Source organism: Gobius niger, assembly GCF_951799975.1.
Source record: "Gobius niger genome assembly, chromosome: 18".
In the NCBI taxonomy this organism is placed as follows: domain Eukaryota; kingdom Metazoa; phylum Chordata; class Actinopteri; order Gobiiformes; family Gobiidae; genus Gobius; species Gobius niger.
The window spans coordinates 20853266-20867786 of NC_136869.1; the positions used below are offsets into that span (position 1 = coordinate 20853266).

Genomic DNA, 14521 nt, shown 5'->3' on the forward strand with positions numbered 1-14521 from the left:
ATGCTTATTTTTATTATATCATAAATCAATTGATTTGCACACACACTTAGGTGTACTTGCTTTGGGGCCCGTAGTCTCTTGACACGGCTCTGAACACGGCAAACACTTGATACAAGAAGGCTCATGAAGTGTTTTCTATTGTAAAAAATATATATAAATATATTTAACTCAAATAGCCAATGTGGAAAGGCTATGCTAATGTCAGGCCCTGTTTATAACGTTGATTTGAATTGAACTTTGAAAATGAATGACAACAGTTTAACCAAAAACAAATGGTCATGAAGAAAACTTGTTAAACAATAGTCCTCATCTTAGGCCTTTCAGTGTATGTTGCTATGTTGTACTGGCCAGCCCTGGTCAGATGCTATTCTTGTTTGAGAAGAAGCTAACATTAGCCGTGCAGTTTGTGTGGAAGTGGCTACTGCACACATTTAGCATTCGTTAGCATAACACTAGCTAAAACCAAGCAGCCAGAGCATGCTGACGAACAATGGGATGTAGCGTTAGCTAGAGTTACTATGTCATTTTGAGAAAACTCCTCATTGTTTTTTTTTTTTTGTGTTTTATTTTTCCATTAATTTTGAATTTTATTTTCTTGGTTTGAACAAAGTGTTTATTGTGATTACTTGTTAATTAGTGATGTGATTATTAAACATGAAATAAAATGGACTAAAACTGTCATATGTGGTTGCTTTTTATATTGATTTGAAACTCTTTCACTCGTGGGACAACTGTGTCTTTTTATCTTCTAACCGAGATACACCATAATCCTGCCCCTTACCATGTTCTAATCTTATCCCTTTCCCTGAACTTAACTAAAACCCTAACCTTAACTAAAACCCTAACCTTAACTAAAACCCTAACCTTAACTAAAACCCTAACCTTAACCAAAGCCCGTTTCTTAATCTTACCTGGTGCTGATATTAGCCTATCAACACACACACAATTGATACCACACTATATCAGTTGTGTGTATTTTATATACTTCTATGGTTGTGTGTCACTTCTCCCCGGCACAGCTTACGAACACAGAAAACAAATAATGCATCATGAAATAATTAGTGACAATATCGAGCCATATGTTCATTATTGAAATGTAATAAATAATTGTTTTTACCTAACAAGAAGGCAAGGTCGTGGCAGAAGTCACTCAAATCTTCAGTTTTGGATTGTAAAATACAGTAAAATTACAGAATACTGTCAGTTATGCACAACATTGCCTTTGTCTCAATAGAAATTAATATAAATGATCTCAATATAGTTTATATATTTGGTAATGTTGTAAATGATTTGTCTCAAATAGCTTTTTTTTTTATTATGACCTTTCTTCTCTGCAAAACTAGCTCCATGTCATAACGGGACTCGCCACTAGGGGGTGGTAGGAATTTTCTGCTCGAGGAAGACAACACTTTAAAACACGAAGAAGACGGTTACTGTGGAAACGGCTTCATCATCTGAAGGTACGTCGGCTAGCATTTTTCCCCTTTTAACATGAAGCTTTATCTGCGTGTTTATGGAATATGTTTTACATTGGGACAATACATATTTTCAACTAAAGACCTTACCGAAGAGAAAGTTTAATTTTGCGATGTTTATACGGTAGAACGACGGGGTTAGCTAATCGAGGTGATGCTAAAATGCTAACCAAACTTGAGACTGCGCACCAAAACTCTTCAACCTTTGAGCTGACAAGGATAAAGAGGCTGCAGGCAGCAGCTAAAATTAAACTGACCTTTCTATTCGCATCGCATACATCTATCCTGATGTGACAATATTAACACTAACTCTTTCTAACTCTAACATCTAGTGCTGTTATACATCACCAGATGTTATAGTGGGTGAATTAGGATGTCAAGATGAATCATTTTTACAGTTTAATTGTAATAATTGTCTTAACATCATTAGAATTCTAGTAGCAACAATCAATGATTTACATTTCATCTAAGTTATGCTTATCTTTTACTCCAACTACCAGAGGCGGTAAATGGCTAAAGCTGAATGTAGATATACAAAAATGCAACGCAGTCGTTAAACTTCAAATGTAATCTTACACAATATATTTATCTAACTTTTTTGTCAAGTTGTATTTTCACCTAGTATTTTTTGTGCTTTTACATAAGTAACCAGCTGGGTCTGTACTTTTTACTTATACTTAAGTAAAATAATTTGAAAGCAACATTAAATGTACTTGAGTAAATATTTTGTTTGTACCCTATCACAACTACCACTATGCTCCTAGTACTTTGACAACAGAACTATTACTACTACTCTAGCAACTACTTTTACAACCACTACGACAACTATATCCCCAGTATGGAGGAAAATAAATTTTCCTGCGGTTCCAAAACTTCCACTTTTGTTTTGTCAGTGGTGATGGCTCAGCGGCCCCCGTCAGGCATGGCCCGGCCCGTGAGCAGGAGTGGATCTGGGAGACCCCCCACTGCAGTGCGCCCCCCTCCCACAGCTATACGAGTGGGCACCGGGGTAGGCTCATCGCTTACGTTTGTTCCTATTTCTTGTAAACTTGACATTTTTTGACTTGATATGTTTCTTTCCCCAGATGGTTCCGGGCACAGGGGGCCATCCCGGGATGAGAGGTGTCGCCGTCCCCGGAGTGTTGTCAGCTCAGATCAAAGTGACAGACAGACCGGTGACGCAGCAGGGGCTCAGCGGGATGAAGACTGGCATGAAAGGTAACTACTTTATTTCAACTTTTCTGGAAGAGCCTAGCTTTGCCTGGTTTTGAATTTGTAGACTAGAGCTGAGGAGATTAGGAAATTTGCCTGATGTCTTAATTTCGGGATATTTCCCTGTCCTACCAGGTCCACAGAGACAGATCCTGGATAAGTCCTACTACTTGGGCCTCCTCAGGTATTACCCAAACTTATTTCAGTGAGTGTGCCAAGGCGGTTCGAGTGGTTAACACTGTGTCTATGTTATCAAGGAGTAAGATCAACGAGCTGACAACAGAGACCAGCAAACTGCACAAGGAGATCGACAACTTCAACCAGGAGAACTCCGTCTACCTGTCCTATGAGAAGAAGTTAGCATCTGGGAACACATACAGTTAGTAATGATATTATGTTTAGGATTATCATGGTTTTCATTATTTACCTCGCCTCTTTTGCAGAGCTGAGGGTCTCGCTGCAGAAATAAAGGATCTACAGGGACAACTCGCCGATTTTAACATGGTGTGGTATTTTTATTTACAAACTTCTTGATACATTTATGGATATTTGATATTCATAATTCTACAAGGTGGATCACATTTAATTTTTATGAATTTTTATGAACATTTGTTATAACTTTTTTTTTTTTTTTTTAGCAAAGTAAAAGAAAACAACATAAAAGCAAAATTGGAGAAAATAGCTTTAAAGTGCTGCACGGGAGTTTAAAACATTGGTAGTTTTAAAAAACTCTGTCCTGACTTTCATTCTCATTCATGACTTCCCCATTCTTGGCTGGAATGAGCGCACACTGCAAACACCGGTCTCTCTTTTGTTTGTTTTTTACACAAAAAGTCTGAAAATAATGTTGAAAACAGGAAATGTTGACACAACTGTTAAAGCCCACTTTTGGCCCACCCTGTGATTACTATATACACCAGGCTAAAATATCTATAAAACATAACATTGAAAACCATAAGTTAGTCTTTCTTACTCACGCTGTATTCCTGTTTCTGTTCTTTCCCTCCGAAGCTCGTGGACAAGTTGAACACCAACACAGAGATCGAGGAAATGCTCAATGACTACAATGTTGTAAGTGTAAATCCAGACACAACACTATGCCCACTGCAGTGTATAGGAAGTAGGTCTGCGCAATAAAATGCAAATTAATCAAAATTGTAATATGTCACATTTTGCAAATCCAATGGTTAAACCTGCTGTTATTGAGCAGGTACAATATCCCTCGTAAACAACACAATATCTTGCCTCTATGGGTTATGCATAGAAGCTGTTTAGCGCTCACATACATGTTCTGAAATACATTGCTTCTGCCTGTGAACATGTTTAAGATGTCCACTGCTAATTAAATGAAAATCTTAAAGCCATGCTTGAAAAATAGCAATCAGATATTTTTCCAACATTTGTGTGGCCCACTGGCCCTAACAATACGATGTAGGATTTAACTTTGTACTATTGATTTTTACAGATTTAAACATTTAGGGCATTAATAATTCTTGTTCAAATCTGTTCTTTCGTCCCCTGCTTTTGTGGTCCCATAATCTCCACAGTGCATTTTGTGTAAGTGAAGACCAAGCCTGTCAATTGTCAATGCAAATTTCAACAGAAATATTTGTAAATATTTATCAAATCTGTGCAAAAACATTACTGTGAGTCTTCTACATCACACTCCTGTGAGGCCAGTGCCTGGAATAATAACTTTGCTGCTTCAAACAATAAAATTGCACCTAATTACCACCTGTATGAGACCAGAACACGATCTGCACAGCACCACCTACTGTTCTGGAGTGTGCATTTTGTGCAATATTAGGTTTGTAAAATGGGACAAAATCCGCAGCCAATTACTTTTACTTTCACAGCCTTTATAGAAATGAAGTGGAGGTAAAGTAATGAGTTCTCAACAAAAGTACTACTCAAGTAAAGAACAGATCTTTACAAAACATGTACTTAAGAGTAACACTCATTTCCCTTTTGTTGTATATTGTTTCTAGTTGAAAGCTCAGAATGACCAGAAGGCGGAGAGTATTGACAGCATCTTCACTGAAAGGAGAGAGTAAGTACTAATCTAATGCTTATAAGAAGCTCAATCTGAGGTCGGTGCATAGAGAGCAAAGCCCACAAACTCCACCTTTATCAAGTCATTTTCTGTTGAGACGACATGATTAAATGTGAGCCACAGTTATTTATGAAAAACAAGTCCCTCAATCTTCTCTCCTGATGTACGGATCCTCAAAGTAGCCGTCCTCGTCCTCCTCCTCCTCGTCCTCCGTCCTCCTCTGGTGCCCGCCCTCCTGTTCGAAGGTGAAGGTCTGCTGCTGCCTGGGCGTCTGGTGGAACACCGTAGTGCCCGCGGGCTCGTTGCGCAGCCTGCGGTGCCGGTAGTTGTGGAACAGCTTGTACCAGGAGGGGCCCTTGATGGCGCAGATGATGAGCGCCGCCGTGGTTAGCCCCAGCGCGGCCACGCTAACGGTGAACTTCCAGGAGTTGGACTGCGTGGCTGTCTGGTCTAGAGAGAGAATAGCGGAAATGTGAAACAGACAAGTGACGTTTTAACAATTGGTCATGGTCTGAACCCCGTCCTAACACATATCCAATATTCAAATGATCAAACTGCATTCATCACAGCCCCATTGATTTGTAAGCTTGCCGTTAGTTAAAAATGGTGGCTTGTATTTTTTTTTTTCTTCATCTATTTTCCTTTTTTAGTTGCCATATTTATTCTTGGTATGTCCACGATACGATGCGATCTCACCTCCACTCCGACTGCCGTTGAACTGCGCCGTCGTTGTAAGTTTCGGACTGGCCGTTGTCTCTGCTGTGGACACTTCTGCGGTGGTTGTAGTCGGCGCTGGGAAACACTTTGCTGCCGCTTCAGTAAGGGAGTTTCCCAGCATGCTTTGCGGAGAGGCACACGTGGCATTGGCGGCCGCTTAAGAGCCAGAGCAAAGTAGAAATCATTGCAGTCTTTGTAATAGTAAAGAGTAGTAGTGCTGTTTTTAGCAAGATGCTGATCTGTCCACAACTGATTGAACTTGAACGGAGCGGACACTGCGTTCAAAAGGTTGTGTCATAACATCGCAATAATGTTTGATGTCGTACTTTTTTTTTTATATCGTGCAGCTCTTAGTTATCACTATTGTGCGGTAAATATGCACTGACCTTGATTTATGCTGTTCAAGGCTTCACAGGAACAGTTCCATGGGTTTCCTTCTACATTTAGTAACTGTAAAAAATATATATATATGATTAAAGAAAGAGAGCAGATCATCTTTAGAACACTATGTTGCAGGGTCGAGTAAAGTAGCTAAACTATCTTTACAAGTGCTACGATTGCGATTCCCAACCCCTTCTTCAAAGAGCTTTGTACAATGTTGCAGTGTTGTGCTTTCCTCACCTCTCCATCTCTTGCTAAGCTTAAAGGTACATTATGGAACTTTTTATGCGGGAAAACAAGCTTGAAATTTGAGCGTAATTCACCTTTTATTGACTTTTTTAATTTACCTTCGATCACGGTGGCCTCTACGGCGCTCCAGGATCATTTGTTTTGTAGGTTTTCTGGTATGAGGGTCTGTCAGCAGTGAAAACCTACCAGGAACTCGATTAACAATTGATCCTGGAGCGCCATAGAGGCTGTGATGGGAGGTAAAGGCGGCATACTAGCCACCGGGTCACACTAAGGTCAAATATGCACAATAAAATGTGTGGGTTTTTTTTTTACATTAAAGTTCCATAATGCAGCTTTAATTTTCTCCAGGAGGGAAATAAAAAAAAACGTCATTGCTTCACCACAGGCAGTCGCCGAGCAATGTATTTTTACTGAGACAGCAGCTCAGAAGAGGGTGGGTGGGAGGGGCTTATTTTAGCTTGCTCATAGGATCAGGAAGTGAAACGAGTGGATTTGTTTCAGCTCTTTTAGATCAATATTGCATTTTTGAAGCGTAAGATAGTGAAAAAGATGTTTTTTGTGGTTATTGTGTTGAATTTGAAGCCCCACCTGTAGATTCTTAAGTGTTTTCCGGAGCTGATATGGATAAATTGTGAGTGAATTGTTGGACAAATCCAGGTGTGTTAAGTTATCCAGTCCAGAGAAGGCCTCAGGATCCAGTCTACAACAACAACAATAACCTGACATTCTTATAAGATTTAGCAACATTTTCAACATATGATCTCAAACGTTTATCTTGTTTACCTGCTGATTTTGTTGCCAGACAGAGACAGCACTTGGAGGCTTGGAACGTCAGTGAAATACTTGGCTTTTATGCTCCTCACGATGTTCTTATCCAGGTAGAGCCGCGTTAGCCCGCTGTAGCTAACCAGGGCTAACCGGTCGGACTCATTCAGCCTGATCTGGTTATCGCTCAGAAGGAGCGTGGTCACGGTGGAATTGGCCTCACAGGAAGGAATGGTCTGCAGGTGCTTGTTGGTCAGATTTTTGACCTTTTTTGGGACAAAGAGAATAGTTTAGGTGAGAATGGCTTCAAATCGTACAAGTGCTCTACCTGTTCATTCAGTTCCACTGCTTCAGCTTCTTGTAAAATTTGGAATGAAATCACCAAACATAGAAACGCCCACAAGAGAGGACGGCCAAGTCTGGCCATGGTACAAATCTGAAAGAGACACACGATCATAATAGTTCCACTGGAAAACCTACATGAATAATCAGACCATGCACACACAATATTATATTATCCAAATAGCGAACCGTCTCCATTATATCGTCAAATTATTGTTCCAGCAATATTTGCTGATCCATATCCAAAATCCATATCTCAAGAAGCCACTATGTGTCTAAAAATCACTTCCATCTGACTGAGATTTAAAGCTATTTAACACAGTCCAATTATGGTAACTTATAGTTGTGCACAAGTTCAGTTTTAACGATAATCTTCCTAATTTAGTGCCTTGTTCTGACTTGGTATTTATTAAGCCTTGTTTTATTTTGATTGTTCTAATTGAATGGCTTGCACTGGGTTTAGTAAAGAATCACAATAATATCGCTATATTGTCTTCAAACAAAGTTTGAGAGAAGGATGGACTTTATTTGTATAGCGCCTGGTCACAGAGCACATGGGACAATGTACATCCACTCCACACATGATGGTGTTCAGCTGCGTCTGTAGCCACAGCTGCCCTTTGGTACAGACCGACAGAAGCGTGGCTGCGGTTTCTCCGACCGACCATCACCATTCACTCACTCGCACATCATTCACCCTGGGCTATTGTACATGTTTTTAGGTGTAGGGGAAACTGGAGTACCCAGAGGAAACCTATGCAGACACGGGGAGAACATGTAAACTCACACCGCACAGAAAGGCCTCGTCTGGCCCAGGAGTCAAACCTGGGACCTTCTCGCTGTGAAGCACGAACTGTGAAAACTGTCAAACCTAAACTATCAATGCTGAGGTGCTAAAAGAATGTTTATGAGCCACAGTAATGCATTATACTTTTAAAAGCTTAAAAGTAATGACCATACATACCAGACTTGTACTTTTTATTGTACTACCACATATAGAGCCTGTTAGAGAAATAACAATGGTGTTCAAGAGGACAGATGAAGAATAGGCAGCAGTCTGGATGTCTTATGCAGGAGAAGTTTATTTACCATCGGTGCGGGACCCGGAGACATGAACTCGAGACATTGCGCTAGTCCTACCATTCAAGTCTGTCTATGCTTCCACAGAAGAGGGATAAATACCCTCTCAGAGCGTCATACTGATACACAAGCATTCAGTGGCAGAGAGTGGACGCCTGAGCACCACAGTCAAGGCTATGACAGAGATAGTACGACTGTACAGCCTGACCCAGTATGATAAATAGCGATTTAATGTTATCCTCTAACAGAGCCGTATATTGTGTTTGTATTTCCTGATTGCTAAATATTTTTGTTATTATTCATTTTCAAAAAGCTATGCACTTCCTTTTAGTCCCGGCGGGTCAGTCAAGGCCATGGCTGTAAACTTATCCTGATACTGAACTGACAAATGGGAAAAGGAGAACACATTTTTATATACGTCAGACTCCCAAACAAACTATCTGGCTATGGACTCTTCCATCGGCTCCGGCCGAGGTTAGTTCATGTAAAAAGCGGCGTGTTCTCTTACCCGTTGGAGAGTTGAGGAAGCACAAGTTGAGATTTCCTGGTTGTCAGCCTGGAGCAGCTGTAAAAGAACTTTGACCAGAAGTGTAAAACCTCATCACTCAGCCTGTCTGTTAGCTAAACATTTATAACCAGCAAGTGTCAACACTAATCCGCCAGTCGCACTTTGAGGTATTAAAGCGGACAAACCCAAAGACTTTTACTTCCCTTCAAACATGTAGTGGAACAGAAAGTAGAGATATGTGGTCGAAAATGTAATGAAGTAAGTATAATCCAAAATGTTTCTCATTGTTCCTTAGTTTAAGCTCGGTGTACGTCCTTTTTTTCCAAATAATTTCCCTCATCAGGTTATCATTTGGGCCAGTTCACTCTCTTGACATAGAAACTTTCACCTGGAAACAAAAAAAATGCCTAATCTTCACTATAAGGTGTTAAATTATTGCTGTGATTCCAAAAGGCACCAAAAAATGTTTCTGTACTTAATTCCTAGCTTGACAATTGAGTTTTGAACCTCAGAAACCAGGCAAAAGGAGATTTGTTTTGTCCTTTTCTGGAGCGTCAGTAAGGGGGGAAAGGGCGAGGGACTTGTCCAGGCAGAAGGGTCTGGGGGGGCCCACAGGTCACTCAGACAGTTGACATCCCTAATGCCTGCTCTTCTGTGGTGTGTGTGGTGTGTGTGCAGGAGGGAGGAGGCGATCCGGGCCGTGGAGGAGAACACCCACAGAGAGAGGCGCGTGGCGGACCAGGTGGTTCAGTCCATGCCCTCCGCCAAACAGGAGAAGTACTACACCATGACGGCCAGCAACGAGGAGCTGCTGCAGGTGACGGGGTGTTGATGTTGACAGGGAGCAAATGCAAGTGCGGATAAAATACTTTCAGTCGTCACGGCACGGGTAAAAATGACTGTTTTCAGCCTGGGTTTGAACATTGTCAGATATGAGGCCTGTCTCACATCCTCATGAAGACTGTTCCAGATTATAGCTTTAGCCTCACCGTGTTTAGTCCTGACTCTGGGAACCACCAGGAGACCCCTCCCTGCAGTTCTCAGGGCCCAACATGGTTCATGTGGCTTTAACATGTCAGAGATAAACCAGGAAAAGACTTGTACACAAGCAGAGCTGCTTTAAAGGGGCTGGATACAAGTTTGCCATTTTATACTCACTACTGCCACCTCAGGCCATATGTGTAACTGCACCTTCTTTATTAAGCTCGTGCATGACGGCAATTCGGGCCGAAGTGACACCTTTTTGAGTGACAGTGCGGGATTTTAGAGGCAGTTGTGGTGAACAGGTCTGGGCTCATTCTACACATTAGGACATGGCTGGAACATGTAGGGGGAGGAAAATACTTACTTTTAGCATTTTTAAACTCCCTATAGTCTCTTTAAAGTGTATTTTCTGAGCGGTGCAGAGACCAGAGCACTGGACTAATATCTCCTGGTTCTTGTCAGGACTCGAGCAGTGGGTTCTGGATGTACTGCAGCTGTAACACTGAGAAGCCATTAGAGTAGTCTAACCTGCTGCAGACAGACTTATCCAAATGCATAAATAAAGTAACTTTGCATTGAAAGTATGGATATTCTCAAAGCGGTATCTCACCTGCTTAAACTGATATATTACAAAAAGTAATTCTTTAAGCATCTATAAAAGTGCTCAGCTGAGATCATTTAACAAAGAGCAAAATACTAGCATTGCCAACAAGACGATATCTAAACTATGCTATATGACTCCCCCTTGTGGTGTCCATACGAAATACCATCTGTGTTTGTCAGGAGCTGGCTGTCCTCCAGGAGGAGCTGGACATTCTGCTGACCAAGAAGGAGGACTATGAAGTTGTAAGACATACAGCACTGAGATTGAAGAGTAGTAGAGTCATGACCTGAATGATTGTCATATTTCTTTGTGCATGTGCGCGTGTAGAAGCTGTCCCACTCGCTGATCAAACAGGAGGTGGTCCGCTTACACGAGACGCTGTCCACTCTGGAGCAGAAGAGAGACGCCATGGAGGCCGAGCAGAAGAACATGGGCTCACCTCAGGAGGAGAGGGACAAGCTCTTCAAACAGGTCAGACGGGGGGTCAACGACTCTCATGTAGGCGCACAGTTATAGAAAAGAGCACAGAGGCGACACGTGACTTCCAATTCACAACAGCCGCTAATACTTCACTTCCTGTTTATACCTATGAGAAGAAATACATTTATATTGGACATATCGGGACACCTGCTGAATGTATTTTTCATTCCCTGAAGGTGAAGGAAGACAATCAAGAAATAGCCAGCATGGAGCGGCAGTAAGTACAAAAGCACACGGGGGCAGGCAGCTCCAAATACTTATGGAGATGATGAAGTATTGTCTGCTTTCAGATTGGTTCAAATCCGAGAGAGGACCAGACAAATAACAGAGGAGCTGCAGCAGATGGAGCAGGACTCTGAGGACGCTCCAGGTAAGTCTGGAAGAACTCGAGTGAACTCAAATACATGTCTCAAGGTGTTGATTATCTCCTCTTTTGTCAGGGGAGAGTCAGCAGCAATACAAAGAGCTGAAGAAACGAGAAGAGGAGATCGACAGTAAGTTGCGAGTGCAAAATGACCTGGCCTGTCATTATTACACATTTCCTTATGTTACTGCAGAAAATACTGTGTAAAACAGAGCAATAAGTGCCTCAGAGTTAGGTTTTTTTTTTAAATATGGTTTTAGGTTTGTCCTGACTGTGATTTCTCAATACTAGCAAGAAATAGAAAAGAAAATCATTGAATCACATTGCCCTTAATGAGATTATTGTTTTTAAGTATCATTGTTTTTAAATATTGTTTTTAAGTATCATTCCTGTTACTGAACATTTCATTGACATCAATATCAAAGAAATTGTTTCTTTCAGAAAAACATTTCCACGATCTGAGTCAGTGACTCTCTTCTACATCTACTACTTCACACTGACATTCATGTCGCGTCTCTCCTGTTAGCAATTCTTAATGAGCATTTCCAAATATTTTGCTATTCACACTGATTTAATCAATATCTAGACATGTTGTTTCAATGTGAACATCACGTCCCACACCAAGACGGGGTTAAAAGCCTAAAAACAAAACAAAAAACCTTCAACTACTGTATCATGTAAAATATTGTCGTACTTGTGAACAAATCTAAATGAAATACCCTCATACTGTATCTGGGTGTGTCCTCTCCTCAGACCTGACCTGTAAGCTGCTGTACCACAGTTTTAGCCTCTGTGTGTGTTTGTGCTCAGGCTTCAGTGAGTCTTTTGAGGAGACCAAACAACAGGAGAAGGAGAAACTCCGTCAGATCCAGGAGAACATCGTGTCTCTGCTGGAAAGCGACAGCCGAGTGAGCGCCTGAACTCTTTATCATGGTCACATTAAGACGACTATCACAAGAAAGATGCTGCCTCTTTGGGAACACCTTTTAAGGCCATGTGCCTGTTTTTTTCCCCCTTTCAGTTGTGGAATAGTTAGTTTTGTCCTTCAGCAGATTATAAAAGCAGCCATTTGGTGAAGTAGCTCGTTTTTAAATGTTTTTAAACGATCAGGTACAGGGCCTTTGAATAGAATGAGATTAAAAATAAGATGTTTATTACGCTCAGAGCTGTAGTCTCAATAATATACAGCATAATCCAATTGTAGCAGTAAAAATGTCCTGTGTCTGCAGAACATGGCCAGTCTGAGTGAGATGGACTCGGTCACAGCCAGCGAGCTGAAGAACATGCAGGAAGTGCTGGTCAACAAGGAGACTGACGTCAGCCAATCAGAGAGCACCACAAAGAACCTCAGCACCGGTCAGTGATAGAAACCTACAGTTTGCTAAGTCAGTGATGCGATTTGATCATGGCTTATGCAGGAGTGTTTTACAATTCCTAGGTATTTGCTACTAATTTCAAACACATCTTGATCATCGTCTTAAATTTTGTTGGTTATTAATTTGCCATGTTAAGCCAAGCGCTTGCCTGTTTTGGCGATCAGCTGTCCAGTTCATGTTGAGCTAAACGGTTTGTCCGAGTGTGTGAGTGTGACCGAGGGGAGGTGTGTGCACAGAGTCCAGGCGTCTGGGGCTGGACCTGGAGAAGGTGAAGCAGCTGGAGGGGAAGATCAGCACCGAGCTGGAGGTGCAGAGACAACAGCTCGGCACCATGGAGACCGAGCTGAGGACGTACAGGGACATGGACACGCTCAAGAGGACAGCGGAGGACAAGAAGAAGGTACACTATCCATCCTATGTTTTCCCCCTCATGTACTGCCTTATTGTTGTTGACAAGTCTTTTTCAAAAGTCAGCCCCGACAATCAGTAATAGGTTAGAAACAGATCGCCTGTTGGGACAATAAACTCTATCTTGTACTTGAAGGATCCACGTCACCGTCTCGAAGTTTCACCTAAGCTCGAAACATCTGTAGACGCTGTCCCAAAGCACGCTGTCGTTTTAAGCATGGTCTGTGTTTGTGTAGAAACTGGAGGAGCAGCGCGTCTCCCTGAGCCAGCGGCAGGAGTCCTTCAGGCAGCTGCTGGACGACATCGGCAAGAAACATGAAGCTCTGAAGGCCAGGCTGGACGAGAACGAGACCCACGCGCAGGTACGGCCTTTTACTGGGGGGGGGTTTGTGTTTGGATGATGAGTGCTGATTGTGAAAGGAGTTTGGGTGAAGTCACAGTAAGAGACTTTTCAGATGTTTGATGTCCTGTTTTTCAGCTGGCCAACCTGGAGAGGAAATGGCAGCACTTGGAGCAGAACAACTTTGTGATGAAAGAGTGTATCCTTCCTTGTGATGTGTATATGAGAGGTTTGACTTCCTGGTTCACCACAACAGTAACTTAGACATAATTTTTGTTGTTAGCACTGTCATTTTGCATTTTATAATTTGAAATGTCCAAGAATTAAATAGTAGCAATGAGATGCAGGCGCTAGAGCTTTTACTGGGGCTCCTCCTGCTGGCAGCTGTGGAAATAACTTATAAAAAAATAATTCTGTTTTGATTTACGGCGTGGTTTACAGCTTCAGCACGTCCTGATAAACACACTCTGACCAGAATGCTTTGAACCGATATTATGTTGGATTATGGGCTTTGATAATGTGGAGGACGATGACACAATTGTATCCAGGGAGAACATGAAAAGGCCATTTCAAAACACCTTTTCTTTTGTTTTGAAAGCTGAAAGTCACTGATTTGGTGGAATGACCCAAAACATGACTCAAATGACTAACACGGAAAAATGCATAAATACAATTTCCTTAACCCTTAATGCCTCAGTCATGGCCTCCAAGTCTCAGGAGAGTGACTATGCTCCGGTGGCTGAGCGAGTGACCCAACAGGTGGCGGAGTACAATACGACGCTCATCGACTCGCTGAAAAACAACAGGACTCTGACATAAAAGCTGTCCCCCTTTATTTATATGTATGTAAGGATGCTATGTCTTTTTGAATTGTTCATAATTATAAAGACAGTTCAGTTGTGTATTATATTGTGTCCAATTGTATTTTGTAAGAAGAACAGACTCCTTAACCTCTTACCCCCCACTTTAACCGAGCAAATTTTGTCCTGTTCAGTTTTACCCAAATTTAAAAGCTTCTCGAATGGAGTTTGCAGCCTATCGGCCAGAGTGAGGGTTCATTTGAAAGCTAAGACCTACAAAACTGCTGCGTTGTTGCCACATTTTTGTTGTGTTTTCGTCTCTCTTTTGTCTTGTTTTTGTAGGTTGCTCTATTGCTATTGTATTGTGCCATTACTATTTG

At 41.6% G+C, this 14521-nt stretch overlaps 2 protein-coding genes across 2 annotated transcripts; one reads left to right on the forward strand and one right to left on the reverse strand.

Moving 5' to 3' along the window:
• The first annotated feature begins 1391 nt into the window (after positions 1 to 1391).
• Positions 1392 to 14196, forward strand: ift74 (intraflagellar transport 74). Its single transcript, XM_079576420.1, has 20 exons — positions 1392 to 1460; positions 2369 to 2484; positions 2561 to 2693; positions 2823 to 2871; positions 2945 to 3043; positions 3131 to 3191; positions 3699 to 3758; positions 4676 to 4737; positions 9464 to 9602; positions 10553 to 10615; positions 10701 to 10844; positions 11030 to 11070; positions 11144 to 11223; positions 11294 to 11347; positions 12028 to 12125; positions 12447 to 12573; positions 12830 to 12993; positions 13238 to 13363; positions 13480 to 13540; positions 14039 to 14196. The coding sequence occupies exons 2-20, from the start codon at positions 2374 to 2376 to the stop codon at positions 14158 to 14160; spliced, it is 1794 nt and encodes a 597-aa protein (XP_079432546.1). The 5' UTR covers positions 1392 to 1460; positions 2369 to 2373; the 3' UTR covers positions 14161 to 14196.
• On the reverse strand, positions 4886 to 9000 carry LOC306977821 (leucine-rich repeat-containing protein 19-like; the record flags this gene model as incomplete). Its single annotated transcript, XM_079576262.1, has 7 exons — positions 8786 to 9000; positions 7184 to 7291; positions 6874 to 7121; positions 6679 to 6790; positions 5844 to 5907; positions 5437 to 5613; positions 4886 to 5190 (listed from the first exon to the last, which is right to left on the reverse strand). The coding sequence occupies exons 2-7, from the start codon at positions 7280 to 7282 to the stop codon at positions 4886 to 4888; spliced, it is 1005 nt and encodes a 334-aa protein (XP_079432388.1). The 5' UTR covers positions 7283 to 7291; positions 8786 to 9000.
• Positions 14197 to 14521: the final 325 nt, after the last annotated feature.